The following is a 19844-nucleotide window of genomic DNA, read 5'->3' on the forward strand; positions in this document are numbered from 1 at the left end:
GAAAATTCTAATAAAATAGACCTTAAATATGACATGCCTTATAATAATTAGATAAGAGTAATATTTAAAATATCTATCCCTTTGCTATAATATATAATAAAAGCATTTTAAAAAGAAATTTGTTTTATTAAATAAATAAAAAGTAGTAATAATTACGTGCACATAAAAGAATTTTTCATTAAGCTTCAAATACTAAAATGCTATTATAGTATTAGGAAAAAAAATAGATTATATATAATAGGGTGATGGTTATAGAAAACAATAAAGTGGCAATACTTACGTATGTGACACTGCCATAACTAACCTAAGGTGGATTAGTTATTTGTCACATGAATAATTTGTTATGCTTTTATATTTCAAGATTTGTTTGTTCTAAAAAGAAAAAGAAATTTGCTAATTTAACACCTATAACAGCTCAATAAGCCTAATTGAGTATGTTATTATATCGTACCAAATTATTACATGCCAACGACAAGAAGAGGCAAAGAGCTAACATTATTGTTAATTCTAATGTATTCTTTTACATCTTGTCATATGAGTGTTAAAATTTTGTATTGTATTAAATTGTTATTTTAAATATAATTTTCGTGATATTTTTATAAATTCTCTATTATATTATTAGATGACAAAACAAAGATATAAATATTTATGTTTTTGTATTTATCACGATAATACAATTTTATGGATGGTAAACAACTTCACATATTAGATGACAAAAAAAAGATATAATTATTTATGTTTTTATATTTATCACGATAATACAATTTTATGGATGGTAAACAATTATTTATTTATGTTTTTTTTGTCATTATTAGATGACAAAAAAAAAGATATAATTATTTATGTTTTTATATTTATCACGGTAATACAATTTTATGGATGGTAAACAACTTCACATATATCCTGTTTTATTATTTTGTTTTTATTTTAATATGACAAAAATTAAATGCTTACGGAATTGAAGATTGCTGCATTTTAATAATTGATTATAACCAATTAAAAGTCAAACAAATTATCTTTTGAAGATTTTGTATTATTAAGTTTATGTTCCGTTATTGAAGGAAACGAAAATCCTTTTATTTATATGCACCAAAAAAAGAAAATCCATTTCTTTATTTTACAACACAGCAAAATCATTTTCTTACAAGTGGAGACACAATATGTAAAAACATAAAGAATTAATGTTTAAAAATACACCACAATCATTATTTTTTCCCCTCAATTTTCTACTTAAGTAACTATTTATTTTTTAAAATCTAAATTTTCACCATTTGCTAACATACGTCATACTTAATTAGATATATTTTCGTAAAGAAATGATTTTTGTCCAAACATAATCTCAAAAACTACCTAATAAGAGAAAATTGTACATATTCATATAAAGAGATCAATTATCCAATATTCGATTCAAGAATGTTGACATTTTTAATATATGGATAATGATAATTCAGATTAAAAAAAAAATTAATAGTTGATATATGAAATTCGTGAAATAATTGGGTTTTCGTTTTTTTCATTTTAGGTTGAATAAAGAAATAATTTAACAGTAAGATATATACTGTGAACGCCTATAATTTGTTAGAATTGGCGCTCTTCATAGTCGTCTCCTTCACACGTTTTTCTGAAGGCGGAAGAAAAAAACTTCTCTTCGTCAACTTCTTCGTCAGCTATGGCGGCGCTATTCAATTGCCGGCCGGAACTTATCCACTTCTTCTCTATTTTCTCCTTCTTCCTTCTCTTCCCCGTCGCTTTTTCCGACGAGCTTCAAACACTTTTATCCATCAAATCCTCTTTATCAAACCCCACCACCAATGTATTCCAAAATTGGGAGCCCAATACTCCTCTCTGTAAGTTCACTGGCATCACATGTAATTCCGATGGGTCAGTCAAAGAAATCGAGCTTTCGAGTCAAAAAATTTCTGGGTTTGTTCCTTTTGATAAAATATGTTCACTTAATTCATTGGAAAAGCTCTCTCTGGGTTACAATTCATTTTCTGGGAAAGTTACGGATGATTTGAACAAGTGTGTTAGCTTGAATTACTTGGATGTTGGTAATAATGAATTTACTGGGTATTTCCCTGATGTATCTTCACTCAGTGAGTTAACCCATTTTTATGCAAATAACAGTGGGTTTACAGGAAAATTTCCTTGGAATTCTTTTGCGAGTATGAGTAATTTGATTGTGCTTAGCCTTGGTGATAATAAGTTTGATCGAACGCCGTTTCCTGAAGTGATTTTGAAGCTTAATAAATTGAATTGGCTCTACTTATCGAGTTGTGAGCTTGAAGGGGAAATTCCTGAAGAAATTGGAAATCTTACAGAGCTGATTGATTTAGAGCTGTCGATGAATCACCTTACTGGTGAAATTCCTTCGGGAATTACGAAGCTGAAGAAATTATGGCAGCTTGAGTTGTATGAAAACCAGCTTACAGGGAAGTTGCCGGTTGGATTTGGGAATTTGACAAGTCTTGAATATTTTGATGCTTCGGCTAATAATCTGTACGGTGATCTGTCGGAAATTCGAAAGTTGAATCAATTGGTAAGTTTGCAGTTATTGCAGAACCAATTTTCAGGGGAAGTACCAGCAGAATTGGGAGAGTTCAAAAAGCTGGTGAACATCTCTTTGTACACTAACAAACTCACTGGTCAGCTTCCGCAGAAGTTGGGTTCTTGGGCGAATTTTGATTTCATTGATGTATCAGACAATAGTTTCACTGGTCCAATTCCACCGGACATGTGTAAGATGGGGACGATGAGAGGATTATTGATACTTCAGAACAATTTCACTGGCGGAATCCCTGAAAGTTATGCTAATTGTACAACAATGACGCGGATTCGAGTGAGCAAAAACTCACTCTCCGGTGTGATTCCTGCAGGAATTTGGGGGCTACCAAAGCTCGAAATCCTTGATGTTGCAATGAATGAGTTTGAAGGTACTATTACTTCTGATATTGGAAATGCAAAATCTTTAGGTGAAATTGATGCGGCTAATAACAGATTCTCTGGTGAATTGCCTTTTGATATTTCGAATGCTTCTTCCTTAGTGAAAATTGATTTTAGTAACAATCAGTTTTCCGGTGAAATTCCGGGAACAATTGGGGAGCTTAAGAAGATTGGTAATCTTAATTTACAGAACAACAAGTTTTCTGGTTCAATACCAGATTCTTTAGGCTCTTGTGTTTCACTAAGCGACATTAACATGGCTAACAATTTGCTTAGTGGCTCTATTCCTGTTTCTCTAGGATCATTACCGACTTTAACTTCATTAAACTTGTCGGAGAATCAGCTTTCAGGGAAAATTCCGACGAGTTTATCAAATCTGAAGTTAAATCTTCTTGATTTTTCCAACAATCAGTTGACTGGAGCAATACCAAACTCTCTATCAATTGATGCTTATAAGGGTAGCTTTGCTGGGAATAATGGTCTTTGTAGCCAAAACATTAAGAACTTCCGTAGATGTTATGGTGAATCTGGAAAGCCTAGAGAATGGTACACTCTGTTGATCTGTTTATTGGTGGCTGTGATTGTGGTGCTCGTTTCATTTGCGGGTTATTTGTTCTTGAAGAAGAAGAGTCATAAGGAACATGAGAGGTCTTTGAAGCAAAATTCTTGGAATACAAAGTCATTCCATATATTGACCTTCACAGAGGATGATATTCTTGATGGAATCAAACACGACAATTTGATTGGAAAAGGTGGTTCTGGTAGTGTATACAGAGTGCAGCTTTCAGATGGAACAGATTTCGCGGTGAAACATATTTGGACTTCTGATTCAGGAAACAGGAAAATATCAGGAACAACATCACCAATGTTGGGAAAACCAGGGAAGAAATCGAAAGAATTTGAGGCTGAGGTTGAAACACTGAGCTCAATTCGACATGTGAATGTGGTGAAATTGTACTGTAGCATAACGAGTGATGACTCGAGCTTGTTGGTGTATGAATATATGCCAAATGGAAGTTTGTGGGATCGATTGCATACTTGCAAAAAGATGTCACTTGATTGGGAGACGAGGTACGAGATAGCTCTTGGTGCAGCCAAAGGACTGGAGTATTTACACCATGGTTGTGATAAGCCAGTGATTCATAGAGATGTTAAATCAAGTAACATCTTGTTGGATGAGTTTTACAAGCCAAGAATCGCCGACTTTGGTCTTGCTAGGATTGCTCAAGCTGATTCAACCAAAGATACAACTCATGTCATTGCTGGAACACATGGATATATTGCTCCTGGTAAGAAGCTCATTATATTGTAGTTGATTTTATACGTAGAATTTGAGTATATCTACTTAACACTAACCATGTATTCATTTTTCACCATCGGTAAAATTGACTTACGAAATAGGCACCTCCCCATATCAAGCAGTATGGTATCTTGAAAGATATAGTGAAAACTTGATATAAACAGTTGGATCACTATGTTGCTCGGATCCTTCAAAAATGTCACTGCACCCGTGTTGGTTCCCTCAAAAATAGCGCATTCTTGGAGGATTTGACATGAGTGTGACAGCATTTTTGAAGGATCCGAGCAACAATTGAATTGCACTAATAAGAGTGTAAAACAATATTAGTGTTAATTAACTTAGATCCTATCTTGATTATCTATTCATTTGGTCATAGTGAGTGTCTCATTTCTGGCATCCTTTTTGAACTTATTTGAATTGAATTGGTGTTGCAGAATATGGATACACACACAAAGTGAACGAGAAAAGTGATGTATATAGTTTCGGAGTTGTATTGATGGAGCTTATATCTGGGAAAAGGCCAATAGAATCCGAATACGGAGAGAATGGCAACATAGTTACATGGGTGAGCAGCAAATTGAAGAGCAAGGAAAGTGTATTAAGCATAGTGGATTCAAGCATTCCTGAAGCTTTCAAGGAAGATGCAATCAAAGTCTTGAGGATTGCTATTGTATGCACATCTAGGCTTCCCACATTAAGGCCAACAATGAGAAATGTAGTCAAAATGCTGGAAAATGCAGAACCTTGCAGATTGGTTGGGATAATTGTAAGCAAAGATGATGGTAGTATCAAGACAGAACAATTGAAGGATCACACCAAGATGTAATTGGATCCCCCGTCTTTGCTCGTTTCACTCTTCAACCTGATCTCTGTCCTCCATGGAACGTCGAATCTTGTAGCAGTATGTAAAGTTTTGGAGATGGCCTCTTGGCCTTGTAACATATAGTAGAAGCTAGATCCATACTAGTATGTGGAATTAGATTGAATTTAGAGATGCATGGCATAAGTGCTATAAGATGTAATACTTGTATGTGCTAAATAAAAATGGTTTAGTTATTCAAATCCCTTTTCAACCCTGCAATATTTGCTTTGTTTCCATAAAAAAACATCTAAGTTATACTTATCAGCGTCCAAACTTTAGTGACTATATCAAATCAATAAATACATGACAGATATCTACACATGCATTTTACCAAAAAAAAGGTTTGGTCCCCTTCGAATCGTGATAGAAATTGGAAAAATTTCCTCGATTGGTTTGTCTAATTAAGAGAAGTGAGTTAGAAAATAGTTACGTCTTTCTTGTCATATCTATATATTCCAATAGAGAACACTTGACAATACTAACACGTAAAAGTCTTATCTTTATTACGTAACTTTTTTTTGTGTGTGCATCTTACTAGAATTTTCCTTTTCTTTTCACACAATAGATTAAGTTTGATGAATAAATATTGTAACTAACATTCTTTTGAGTCAAGTGTAGAGAAGTCCTACAATTCTTTGACTAATAATTTCTTAAATAACCAAGAGCTAGACTACAATAAAGACAAATTGGCATTTATTTAATAAAGTAAATTAAACCAAATAAATAAAACAAACCCAGAATTACATTGATTGTGGTGGGATGGTTATACAAAAGAAAAAAGGAAAATGAAGCTGGAAAACCATTTTTTCTATTGTAGTTTGTATAGATGGAAAATAATAGACGGTAGGGAAAATATGTCTTTTCTTTTTATTTTTCATTCGATGCTCGGTATCTGCATTGGGAATTGATTAAAGTAAAAATTAAAGAAATCCCATAGTGTAGGATATAAATTACATCCTATCCCAACTAATTTATATTTTACAAAAAATCCCTTAAAAAGGTAGGCGAATGATACATAGCTACCGTTCTGATACATTGTCACTGATACACGATAAATAACTTAATATCGCGCTAAAAAAGAAAAAAAAAGTTAATAATTAATTATGTTAATTTAATTAGCTTAATTTACGCCTAACTGATCCTAAACATTCCTTATGTTAATAGGTAATCTACTCAGACATTACAAAATTTCAAATTTCAAAATTATATCTTCTACATTGAAGAACAATTTGTGAACATCCATCGATTTAGAAAAAGCTAGAAATACGAATAAAACTCTGAATTTTTGTTGATACAAGATGAATATATCAATTTTATTGTTTGCTAAGATTGAAATCCTGTCGGAGTGAATTCATGAGCTTTGTGAATGCAATTTGTCCCCAAGGATATGCTTGATATCTACCATCTTCAACCATTAAGAATTCGTTAACAGATATTGAAGAATCACCAGTTTGAGCCAAAATGAATGTATGGAGAAAGTACATGATAGCCATCTGGAGTGCATCTTGATTATTCTCCCAGTTGCCCATCAGAAATCGTTGGACTAGATGATTCTTGCTTACACTTTTGAATGCACTAGGAAAATATTTTTGGAATAGCCTATAGGGAGTTGATTCTGGGTATTGAAAGTCTTTGGTATTGCCTTTACATTTAAGACCAGTTATTATTGCAAATTCTTTGATACCAAATTTCAAGATACACCCGTTTGAATGCCTAATATGCAACACCTTTGAGTTACCTTGTTCCAATTCTAACAACAACAAACATTTACTGATTTAACCCTGAAAATTACATTTAGGAATGTCTAAATAGGGTCCAAAAATTGTAGCTCTAAACAGTTCAATTACATCATCCCCTATAGACTTCTGGAACTCCTCCAAAAAATTTGTGTTAAAAGGGACACCAAACCTTATGGCATGTGTTGGTACATTTTTTATAACATATTTGATTGACTGCAAAATGAAAATGAAAATTATACTAAATAAAAACACCAAATCACACTACACAACAAGTAATGATACATAATAAAAACAAAATGATACATTGAAAAATACATTCTACCAGACTTTAACAGAATCGTATTATAAAACTTGATACATTATACAGAAGGATGTCATGTATGATATATCATTAATGGTGCCTTTTTTATAACATATTTGATTGACTGCAAATTACATTTATAATGATATCTTATGATACATAAATAAAAATACCAAATCACACTACACAACAAGTAATGATACATAATAAAAACAATTTGATACATAGAAAAATACATGTTACCAGACTTCAACAGAGTCGTATTATAAAACTTGATACATTATACAGAAGGATGCCCTGCCTGATATATCAACGACTTTTTTGTTAAATTTGACAAATCTCTTTTTCATATTGGGGTTTGTCATGTATCATTTTTTTTTATACACATATAAAACAAGGGTTTTATAAGTTTCGACTAAATCTCAAATCAGTATGTATCAAACTAAGATAGGGTTTTTGAATGTATCATGATTTAACCCAATAAAAAATATAACACATCCAATTAATGTATCAGTCAATTTCAGTCTAATATATCAAACGCAATACAAATCACAAACAAGTTTAATAAAGATTAAAAACACATACTCTAGGCAAGGTCTGAAAATAGCGGGTGCTGCTTTTCTTCCCTCTTTTTTTTTGGGGGGGGGGGGGGGGTTTGAAACCTTTGGTTTAGACGATTTTGGCACATCTTTGGTCGACTGATTAATCAAGTTTAATAGGTCATGCAAACTTTTTGATCTAATTTTTGCCTAATTTTCATCATCAGAGCTGTATATTGTTCGATTAGTATTAGAAAGATTTGATGTAGGATCAGGATCCATATGTATCAAGAAGAAGAAATCGAAACAAAATAAAAATTGAAGGAAGAAGATGAAAGCTACAATGGCAGACTTTGGGAGAGAGGACGGAGAAGACGAAGTTTGAAAAGGGTTGGATTGAGAGAGAAAATTTTTGAAAATCAATTTGGGATAATGATCTGTAACTGAAAAAATATTGGAGTGAATTTAGAGAGAGAGAAAAGGAGTGACATAGGGAGTGGTGAAACGTGGGAGGTAAAAAATAATCATGTATCTAACAGATTTGATATTTAAGTGAAATAAAGGATTTAAGTAATTTTTTAAAAAAGTAGGGAAAAATAGATAATAAGGAACTTAAAGTTGTGTATTTAAGTTATTTTTCCTTGATTAAATTCAAATTCGTACAACATTTCAAGGCCCATTTTGGAGGGAAACACTCCTAACATGATATTTTTCATTTTTAAGGACTCAAACTCGATTAAGAATAAAGTCTTTTTTGTGTTGAAGCGAGGAACAAAGGAAGTCCACTCCTTAGCCCAATAACTCGATAGGCCCAGTAAAATGATGAGTCTCATCAATTGTGTATTTGGGCTTTTGGGAAATGTATTGCCACTTTTTTTTTTCCATCGGTATCCATATTGGAACTTGTAGACTGCGCATCGTGGTGCGACAGAGTCCGGGCACAACGAGACTCTCACCTTCTCTGGAGCCTCCTTTCAGGGGACTTGCGCCCGAAGCCATTAGGTCAAGGACACGTCACGCATCGCGTCGCCCCCCGCACGCTGCAAGGAGTTGCACGGGACGGAAGTTGGCCTCCCGTGCGCCTTGAACGCGCGGATGGACAAACTAAATTCGAATTCGCGACGAGAACAATAAAGAGCTCCCTAACAAAGACTATCAAGGGGTCACTTCTCATTCAATTGTACTGAAACATCAACAATATGTTCACTGCATGAAACATAACAATTTGATTTGAAATTGAAGTTTTGTTTGGACATATAATAGGAATTTCTTAAATTGTACTCATAAACATGAAACCCCCATAAGTTGTGAAAACTATCAAAAGTTATCTAATTCTTATATAATCCTACCAAGTAAGCAAATCGTAATTTATAAAAAAGAATTGGTATATTCAAAAGTGATGCATTGATAAATAACATATCTTCAAATTTCTTTTATAAATTACGGTCTTTGATCACAAACATCAAAATACACATAATTTTATAAAATTCACTAATGACAATAGCAATAACTAGCTATACTTTAATATAATTCTATCTTATGATACACATATCTCTTTAAGGCAACACTACAACAAATTTGGTCTTCGGCCACACTAATTCTAAACAACACTTTAAAAGTGTTGTCAAAAGTATCTAAGGTAACACTTTCAAAGTGTGACCTTTGTACAATGCTTTTGGTAACGAAGTCTTTGGCAATGCTCTTGAAGTGTGCTCTTTAAAATTATAGGCTTCACCTTTTAAGTGTTGCCAAATCAGAAAATAATTGGCAACACTCATTTATACATATGGCTACACTTTTAGTGGCGGCTATGTGTTGGCGGCCACAAAAACATACTAAAATTTTCTAATAAAATTTGGTTGAAGAAGTATTAATGGCGACCTATAAGATGTCGCTGCTAAGTTCTTTTGTCGCGACACCGTTGCTACTAAAAGTTGGTCTTTTGCGGCGATATTTTATGCCGCAGCTAATTCTTTCCTTTTGATATTCAACATTATTTTCGTTTGAAAATCACATTTTTATAATACTTGTGGAGAATTTAATTTATCGTATATTTGGTCTTTTATTAGGAATTGATGGTACCATTTTTTATTTTTCCAAATGTGATTTTATTTTTATCTTTCTAATATTTGTGAAGTTGTTTAAAATATATTATTTTACCACATTTTCTTCTCTTTCCATATATTTCAGAATTATTTCATTTAAAAATATTATAAGATAATTAATTAATAATTTAAGGAAATATAACATATGATAATTTTACCTTAGTATAAAATCTTTTGATGATTAATGAATGACAAAAAGTTCCATAAACATTTTTAAAGGACTTGATGTTTTTAAAATAATATAGATGATAAGTATAGTGTACATAAATTTATAAAGTAATTTTCATAATAGTTTGAATATGATTTTAATTTCTTAAATTAGATAAATAAAAGGAAAAGATATAAAAATATAAAAGAACCCTAATTTCCTCCAGACATATCCCTTTTTCCCCTAATTCCCTTCTCTCCTTACACCAAATCCCTCTTCAATTTTGTAGGAAATTCGCCGCTTTCTTTCAATTTTTCTTCGCTGCGGTGATTTCTAAATGCTATAAGCCTTGTGGACTTTGCTCGTCTCCGAAGTTTGACAGAAGCAGCTAGACACGACATGCTTTCTCTCTTGCAATGGGTGAAAGGTATCATCTTGTTTGGGGTTTTCTTTTTCCACAAATCTTATTCGATGAAACCCAATATAGTTCTTATAAGTTTTATTTTATTTTCTTTCATTTATTTGATCATTTTTGTTGGGTTTCCATTTGTCTTAGAAATAATATTTAGTTTAATCTTCTAAAGTTATATGCTGAATGAATTGAGTGACTAAAAATGGAGGATGCCAACAAGAATGGCAAGATGTTGAGAATATTGTGGTAGAGTAAAGAACTAAGACTTCCAATTACAGTTTGAAAACTTATGGGTATGCCATTGATGACGAACGGTCCATGGAGTCACTGTTTTGTATTTTTGTACATATTGTTAGCGTGTCAATCATTTTGCTCAACAATATATGAATTGTGGGTTTTAGAATTGCATAGGATGGATACTATATCTAATTACAATAAAAATATTTATTTGTTAACTTCTACAATATGAAATTATGGCTACATGTTTTTGCATGATCTGTTTGTATTGGCATTTAGAGAAAGCTATTGTCTCTTTGTATGCAATAGATGTCATGGTAATGAGGTGAATCTATCTAAATTCTAAAAGGTCAATCATAATTTGCTACGAGGATAAGAGTGAACATAATTTTTTTTGTTTTTTTAATGTTAACTAATTGAATTTTAGCATGATTGTGAACCAATGATAATGTGTTAGGAGATTCTACATTTCCATTGGTCTTTACTAACTTGGTCATCTACCCATTGTTCTAAACTAGTTTATACAACACTTCAATATTTGAGAATTATTTGATTCCATTTTATGCACTTAATTTGGAGACTTGAGAGTTGTTGGACTTAGAGGCTAAGATTTATCCAGCGAAGACTCATTAAGAGTTAATTTTGCCTTCTGTGTCCCACTATTTAGGATAGCACGAATGCAGAACTTTTGTTTTAGCTTATTAAACTTGTATAGAACCTGTGCCTTCCATCTTAAGCTTCCAAATTTTTGAAACAGTTATATGTTTCCTATCTAGGAAAATCATTTCTATTCATACTTTCTCCAAAAACAAGTAATGAAAATTTATAATCAAATAGATAATCCTATTGTAGTGTTAGTTAAAGGCTAAAGTACTCATTACCCCCTTGAACTTGAAGCTTTTTATTCAGTGTACACCTAAACTAAATTTTGTTTTAATTACCCCCCCGAACTTGTTTATTTCTCCGTCGCGTACACCTTTATTGTCCACCTGGCGTAGAAATTGACAACACACTCTACTACGTGAGGAAGTGATATTTTGCCACATCATAAAGCTACAACGCTAAAAAAAACGTAAAATCTCCATTTTTCTTTAATATTTGAAATATTTTAAACGAAAAATAGGGGAAAATGTAAATGAAAAGTAAAGGAAACAAAGATTAACACTTACTTGGTAAGAATTTCAATCAAATTTGAAATTTAATCGACCAACTTCACGTCTAGAAAAATCCAAATCCAGAAGGAGTTCCGCGAAATCAATCCTTATTCAAAAATAACTTTTAAACAATGAATTTTAAATTTAAGAAATTTATTTTTTGCAATATTAATTTATCTAGGTGGTTATTATTTATCCAAGAGGAAATCCACATCACCAATTTTGCCAGCTGTCGCGCGCGTGTAGTCACAATAGGAGCAGATGGACGAAAAAGGTGTACGTGATGGAGGAATAAACAAGTTCGGGGGGGGGGGGGGGGGGGCGTAATTAAAACGGAATATAATTTAGGTGTACACTGAATAAAAAGCTTCAAGTTCGGGGGGTAATGAATACTTTTGCCTTAGTTAAACTATGTCTGAGGACTATCTTCGGATATAAGCTTTGAAGGATGCTTGATACCTTCCTCTCGGAGTAAATAAAACTTGCATAGAATTCTAAAGATTTTGCAGAGTAAAACAGAATAGACATACTGACATGTTAACACAGCTGGTGAAACTCCTTATGTTCTTGGACAATATATGTATTAGTATACTAGTAGCAAAACTCAAGTCAAGGTCATTCCTCCTATCTTTTACATTTCTAGTTTTTCAATGAAGTAGATGATATAGGATGAGATCTAATTTGTTGTTAAAAGTTTATTCACGCTATTACCTTGAATCAAGTGTCATGTTATAGGATGAGATCTCAGTTTTTGCTGATGTTGATTCACGATATTACCTTGCCAATTATTCATCTTTCTTATACTCTTATTTCCTGTTAGAAGCTCAGAGATCAGCAGAACATCACATTAGGGGCTTGCTAGCGCTTTGAATTTGTTGGAGGAGGCAAATAATGTTATTGATTCGAATTCCAAAGGTGGACCAATCTTATATGCAGATCTCATCCAGTTTGTTGTAAGCCTGTAAGGGTTTTAGATGCAAGTTTCTTGTGTGTTAGGCTTCATGCTTCTGCTAAACAAGTTTTGACCGATTTATATTTCAATATGCTAATTACAACAACTCTCGTTCATTTCATTTCTTTCTAGCTGCAACATTAATATGTATACACTTTGGAGGAGATTTACCAACAAATTCAGGTTCTTTCTTAATATAATTTGTGAGAGATTGTCTGGTTAATTTACTTATATTGTAACCAACAATAAGCAGTCTCTTAAATTTAACAGTTACTGGAGTCTTTCTATCTTTGACTGTTATTTTCTATCTTACCCTTTTTCAGCATTTTCTTTCTAAGGTCTACCTTCATTTAGTGCCCACATTTTGTCAAAGGTAAACTTGGTTTTCAAAGCTAAAACTACACTGATAAGTAAACTATAGAATGTGACAAGCCTAAGACAAATAACTTTAGGAGTTCTCTTAAATATCATAATCCCCTCGGTTAATTTATGTTCCTTGCTGGAAAAAAATCACCCATTTTTCTTTGGTTTGATACAAGACAAAGTCCAGTCAAGTCAACCTTTTTCGCTTCTGCAATTAGCAAATGTGGTGATAATATAGAGAAAGGAACTTTGTTGTAATCTGCTTATGGTTCTAATGGACAGGTTATCTTTATTCGAATGTATTTAAAATCCCTACTTAATGAGGAGAGGCAAACAAAAGAGTGCTTAACCAATTTATAATCTTTTCACATCTAAATATTGTGCAGTCTAATATAATGTTTATTCTTTATCATTTTTGGAGCTGCAACATGAAGATCAGTTTTCTATCATGACTTATGAAACTAGGATCAAAATGAAGAGAAATGCCTATCATTCATTTAGTACATGTACAATTATTCGATTAAGTAGTTGCTTCAGGTTATTCACCTTCAAAAAAGAATGTTGTCCTTAAGATTGATTGTCTATAATTTTCTCTCTACACAGTGAAACAAATTTGATAGGCTATTTGGGAGTTCAGATGCCTGATCCAGAGGGAAGAGTGCCTTGGGAGGATAAAAGCAAGTGTGCAGGAAATGAAAGACGAATTTCAAAGGTGTCGGCTTGGTCACTCTCCAGGTAAAAGACTAGTTATTTTGGACAACATTTGGACCTAGGTATGGTAACATCTTCTTTTTGGGGCACCAATAATTTTGAAAAACTAAAATACAACCAACTAGGTACAGCTCAAATATCGCCAATGAACATCTTTAGTGGCGACTTGATGGGTTTTTGTGGGGACTTTTATTGCCACTAAAAGTATGATTTCTTGTATTGGATACTCGGACTTTTAAAAAATGTGAATAGATTCTTGTCGAATTCTCCAAAGTAGTGTATTTTTGCAGAATTCGACACGGATGTGGCATCAAAACTGAAGAGTCTGTACAACTTTGATTTAAGGTCATGTGAATGTGTACTTAAATTTTAATCCAAGTATATGTTTAGGAAAGAATATACAAAACAAAAGTTGTTGTGTGAGATCATGTAGGTAAATTTTTGTTGTTGTTTGGTAATAAGAAGTTTTACCCTTATATTTTTGTTTAGATATATATTCTCTATGGATAAAAAGACTAAAATCGAACATGCAAGTGATTTTCGTGTTCCATGGTAATATGAAGCTTGCATATAGTCTGTCTTTTATTGACATTTGATTTCAATATTTCTATGGATAAAAAGACTAAAATCGAACATGCAAGTGATTTTCGTGTTCCATGGTAATATGAAGCTTGCATATAGTCTGTCTTTTATTGACATTTGATTTCAATATTTCTATGTTGTTTGGTACCTTACTGATCAAAATCTTTTAGCTTTGTTGTTGGTAGCCTTTTGGAGAATAATTTTTTTTATGTGTCGTCTTCTGGGAAGAAAATCTTATGCAAGACTTGGAATAATTCTATAGCCACTGAAATAACTTGTACATTTGTATGAATACATACTACTATATATTGATTTTTTTTCTAATTTTTAATTTCATTTTGAATGTGTAGGATAATGTGGGTGATGCAATTTTTAATGGTGGCCACAAGTCAATTCAATCGATTGAAGTTTCTTTTTGAACAATTATGTTCAAATTTACTTGTGATTTTGTGGAATTCATTACTTGTGCACATCTTGAAATATTGTTTTATTACTGTGTAGTAAGATGTTGATTTCTCAAAGTTTAATGCAAATATGTATATTTTTAAATTATTATTTTTGAGTTATTAATTAGGTAATGTAGTTCTTGCGATCATCTAGATGTAATTTGTGAGTATATAGACATCAATTATGTGGATCATTGATCCTAAATTTTGACAAGTATATTAGTTTAGGCTACACTTTATAAAATGTTGCTTTAGAGGATGTAACAAATGATATGTTTTGGAAGTGGGTCTATGAGGTAGAAAAGGCCACACTTAAAAGTGTAGTTAAAGGTCATTAAAAGTGTTGCCATATAAGGTGCTAAAAGCGTGACCTTTGTACAGTATAGGCCACACTTATTAGGCGTGGCTAAGAAGGCGATACTTGAAAAGCGTGACTTTAGGTCAAATGTTAAGCTTGTTTAGGCCATCCCGTGTTGCCTAAAGTCCAAAAGTGTGGCCTTAGATAAAAGGCTACACTTTTTATTATTTTAGGCCACACTTTTCTGAGGTGGCAAAAGGCCTAAAATGTTGTAGTGCAAGCATGAATTTATTTTTTACAAAATTTAACTTTTATATTTTAAAAATATTTTAATCTCAAATTCTACTTTTTGAAATATTTAAAATTTGAAATCATAATTCTTAATTATGTATTAAAAGTTGAAATCATAATCTCTAAATTCAGACCATGAGTAACTTTTGTAGGACCATTAGTAGTGTAATTCAACTTGGTTTAAATTTAGTTTTGTATCTTTTCAGATGACATATATGAATCATCCCAAAAGTGCATTATATTATATTGGGAAATATAGTACTATATATATAGTATCTTAATAAGTTGTTGAGTATTGGTTACACTTTGTTGTACCTATGAAATTGAATTTTGATCAATCACACAAATATTCCTTTCCCACAAATTCCAAATTTAAAGTAGTTTTTTGAAAAATATATTTAATAAACTTGACCAAACACTAATTACTGATCAAGAATGTTTTATTTATTTATTGGTCAAAGAAAATTATTTCTCCAATTTTTTTTATAAATAAATTGATTTAATTTATTTTTTCTAGGTTTATTATTACGAGTAGAAAAAATATCTCTGTTCATATATGATCTCTTGTCTGACTTTGGATTTGAAAGCAACTGTATATTTTTCTCCCATTAATGAAAGCAAGTGTATTTTTTTCTTTCAATTTGCAAGCAACTGCATTTTTTTTTTCCTGTTTATAAATATGAAAGCAACTGTATTAAATAAAGTACCAAAATAGCTACACAATATTTTCGTCCATAATGACATGCACATAATGAAATTCAACTACGAATATTTAAAAATAAAAAAATTAAATTTAAATAATGCACATAAGTTATGATAATAACTTCAAAAGAGTTTGTCTTTTTATATTCACACTCTTTTTAGTCTATGAGGGATTAAATTACTTAACAAATACACTCGTTTCTTTTGGTAACATAAAATCATTAAACTAATTTTATGTGTACATTTATTTCTAACTAGTAGATGAAATCTAAACTTCAGATTTCACTATACATAGATAAGTTTTTTTTCTTCCCACCAAGTGTCTGTTATTATAACCAGATATTTTTTTCCACCTGGTGTCTCGAGCCCACATTAAAGCTCAGACTGAATTCGAGTTGCGTACTGCAGGGCTCATTCGGGGGTGACGCTCTCAATAAGACTTTCTCCGTACCCAAGGCTCAAACCCGATACATCTGGTTAAGGTAAAGTGCTCCCATCGGTGCACCACAATTCATGTTGGTACTATAATCGGATGTCATTATATTTAACTTTAAAAATACTCATTTTAAAAAGAATTAAATTTAATACTCAATTAAACAGCACATAATTGGTCCTTTTCATAAACTTTTTTTTTTAATTTATGGAAACTATTTTATTAAATTAATAAGTCAAATTTTCAGTTTCCTACTCTACCCGTCTACCGTGACTCTGGTACTGTGAGAACAAAATTGCAGACCATCACCACCACTATAATCGCATTCATCATTTTTCTCAACAAATTCTACTTTCACTATAACTCTTTTTTTTTCATGGATTTCCCGGCTAACCGATTCTCCGGCCTAATCCCGGCGACTTTTAGTGCCGTTGTTAACTCGTCATGTCCTCTTTTAGGCTTCATCGGACGACTTTCTCCGGTCACCGGTGCAGCATCTGCCGCCGCGATTATAATCGTGACCGTCGCTCTACCGGGGTTCCTTTACTTGAAGAATAACAAAAATAAACTTCCTGATGAACGACACAATGTCCGTGGCGAGTCGACGCACGCTCCGACGTTTGACCCTCTTCTGAATGGTACAATAATATATGCTTTAATCGAAATAAATTTCTTTAATTTTGGTTGTGATGTTCTGGGTTTGCCCAAAAGTTGTGTTTCTCTTATGATCAACATGTGCTTTCACACAGGGTTCAGGATGTGGAATTTGACATTGTTATTTTACCGATCCTAAAGAAAAAGGATCACATTTTCACATTGTTTATTGATCCTATTGTTTGATGTTATAAGAAAAATTAGTTTGTGTTTTCTTTTCCACAAATTTGTTCGTGTTGAAGTTGAATAGTTTTCCTGTTTTACCGGTTTGTTTAAATGTTAACTTCAGTTTTTTAGTAGTTGTATCTATGTATTGAAACTATTAGTTGAAGTTCTGCACTTTTGCCTCGAAATACTTAGCTCTTGTTTGGTCATAGATTTCGAAGTTGAAACTTGAAAACTTGAGTTAGTTGCGATTTTTTGAACTTGATGTTGTTATTGGAATTTTTTTTTGAAGTTTTGTGAGTGGGATTCCCAAAAACCCCAAAACTGGAACTTGAATATTTTTTTGATCCAAAATCTGTGGTCAGACGTTAGCTTAGTAGGAGATCCTACTTCTCACACAGTGAAAATGAGCTATCTCAAGGAGTAAGGATAGTGGTTCTTGGGATATGACCGAATTCTGTGGGACTTTCATTGCATTCTATCCGAGTGAATTTCACATCTCAACTGTTTTGTGTTATAATTATGAGGAGGAGGGTGATGTGTTGTCTCTTCTTGTTGATGTAAGGTTATTTACTACGAATTGCAGATTGACTTAGAGAAACCTGTTCAAGTTTCCAACTGAATCTGTTATAAGTCACCCTTAGAACTTCTGTACCCTTTTTTATGAGCTTGAACTAATTTTTTTCTCATTAGGTGATTGGTTATGTTGATTATAGGTCTTGATCTTCTACATAGGTAGGTGATCATTCTACAGTGATGTTAAGTTGCCAAGATGATCATTTTGTATTCATTGTTTTCTGCTTTGAGTTAATCTCATGCGGTGCGATTAAAACAATGATTTGGAAGAGGGGAAATCAAGAAAATGATGGGGTACATTGTTATTGCTTAAAAGCAAAGCAACAGACCATTTAAAGAAGTTGAAGTTAGATTATCAGATGTACAAAATTACAGTCTGGATATGAAGTCTTCTTTAGACTCATGTCACCCAAGGCTCGATAAAATTCATTATAGTTCCTCTCCAGGTCATTCTTGAAATTTTACTTCAGTAAGTAATGCTCAAATATATTTATTATATCCTCGACGTCCTTAACCTATTGGCATTTTGAAATGAAACTTAGTTTTGTTCACATACCAAGTATTTCTTCTGTAATCCACGTGCTTATAATCATGTTGCAGAATATGTTGGAGGACGTATAAGTGAGATAGATGTCTATTTTGATGCTGAATATGCAGAAGAGTTACAACTTCATGAAGTTTTAGTAGCCTCACTTTACACTGGTCAAAGCAGTAATCATGCATCTGTATCTGCAGAAGGACTTTTGTCTGAAACAGAGATGTTGAATCTTGAAAAAGAAGGTGAAGATCAACTTAACAACTTCTGTGAGATTTGCTTGGATGACAAAGAAGGATGGGAGATGTTTAAAAATGACAGTTGTTCTCATTCCTTCTGTTATGAGTGCACTGGCAAGCATATTATGGCAAGGATATCAGAGAAAGCAAATGTAATTGGTTGCCCTGGAGTAAGTTGTGGTGTTGCTTTTGATGTTAATGCTTGTAGGTTCTTGATTCCCGAAGAGGCACGGATCCAGTGGGATGAATCGGTATGTCAGTCAATGATTCTCGACTCTCAAAAACTGTACTGCCCTTTCCGTGATTGCTCAGCCCTGTTGGTTAATGATTCTGGGGAAAGTATAGAAAGGAATAAATGCCCTTTGTGCAAGAGATCATTCTGTGTAGTATGTCGAGTTCCATGGCATTCAGAATTTACATGCAAAGAATTCCAGAAACTGAATGCCAAAAAGAGGGGCAAAGGGGAAGAAATGGTGAAGATACTTGCCAAGAAGAAAAACTGGCAGAAATGTCCTAATTGTAAAGTATTTGTTGAGAGGACAGAGGGATGCATTCACATGACTTGCCGGTGTGAACATGAGTTCTGCTACAGTTGTGGTGCAAAATGGACTGCTTCTCATTATTGCCGTAAAAAATGATCTTACGTTTGAAGCTCCATAAGGAAGTGACGATTGATGAAACTTCCTTTAGGGTCACTTTAGCTAATAGTAATAAGTAGGTCGCAATTACTTGAATCTTTTGGAAGGAAACAGAAATGTTTATGATGTAAATAACAATCTGGATTTTTAGCTTTTGTCCATGCTAAGTACTAACTAGCAGTGTTGGGTAACATAATAGCTTTTGCTTTATTTACAATTTTCTGAAGAAACTCTTTCTTGCCTTACCATGGGCAACAGAGGACATAGTAAGTTTTCTTATCTTGAAATTGGTAAGGAAAATAGTATACTTGAGTTCGAGGGTGTATTGGAAACAACCTCTCTACCGTCACAAGATAGAGGTAAGGTCTGCATACAGGAAAATTGTAGTACTAGTGTTTTTAGATTTGCTATTTCTATTGAATTGTTTGAAACCAATCTACTAACACTACTATTATTCTATAGGGGTTTCACAAGTGTTTCAATTGACCCCCTATGGGCCTAACCCAAGTGATTTGCACT

General features: G+C 32.8%; 3 protein-coding genes across 3 annotated transcripts in view; all 3 read left to right on the forward strand.

Annotated features, from left to right (window-relative positions):
* Positions 1-19844, forward strand: part of LOC125840824 (ergosterol biosynthetic protein 28) — a 233934-nt gene that overhangs the window by 37474 nt on the left and 176616 nt on the right. The window lies entirely within an intron of this gene.
* Positions 1576-5305, forward strand: LOC125840803 (receptor-like protein kinase 7). Its single transcript, XM_049519774.1, has 2 exons — positions 1576-4232; positions 4678-5305. Exons 1-2 carry the CDS (start codon positions 1670-1672, stop codon positions 5067-5069), a joined length of 2955 nt encoding a protein of 984 aa, XP_049375731.1. The 5' UTR covers positions 1576-1669; the 3' UTR covers positions 5070-5305.
* On the forward strand, positions 16827-19342 carry LOC125840819 (E3 ubiquitin-protein ligase RSL1-like). The gene is made up of 2 exons (XM_049519792.1): positions 16827-17156; positions 18514-19342. The coding sequence occupies exons 1-2, from the start codon at positions 16895-16897 to the stop codon at positions 19323-19325; spliced, it is 1074 nt and encodes a 357-aa protein (XP_049375749.1). The 5' UTR covers positions 16827-16894; the 3' UTR covers positions 19326-19342.

Source organism: Solanum verrucosum, unplaced genomic scaffold (assembly GCF_900185275.1).
Source record: "Solanum verrucosum unplaced genomic scaffold, falcon-dt-bn FXZP01000283.1, whole genome shotgun sequence".
Lineage (NCBI taxonomy): Eukaryota > Viridiplantae > Streptophyta > Magnoliopsida > Solanales > Solanaceae > Solanum > Solanum verrucosum.

Bases quoted from the DNA above. Each gene is read 5' to 3' on its own strand.
- LOC125840819 (XM_049519792.1), top strand. From the start codon at position 16,895: ATGGATTTCCCGGCTAACCGATTCTCCGGCCTAATCCCGGCGACTTTT. The intron at 17,157-18,513 runs GTACAATAATAT...ATCATGTTGCAG, and splicing joins GTTTGACCCTCTTCTGAATG to AATATGTTGGAGGACGTATA.
- LOC125840803 (XM_049519774.1), top strand. From the start codon at position 1,670: ATGGCGGCGCTATTCAATTGCCGGCCGGAACTTATCCACTTCTTCTCT. The intron at 4,233-4,677 runs GTAAGAAGCTCA...TTGGTGTTGCAG, and splicing joins ACATGGATATATTGCTCCTG to AATATGGATACACACACAAA.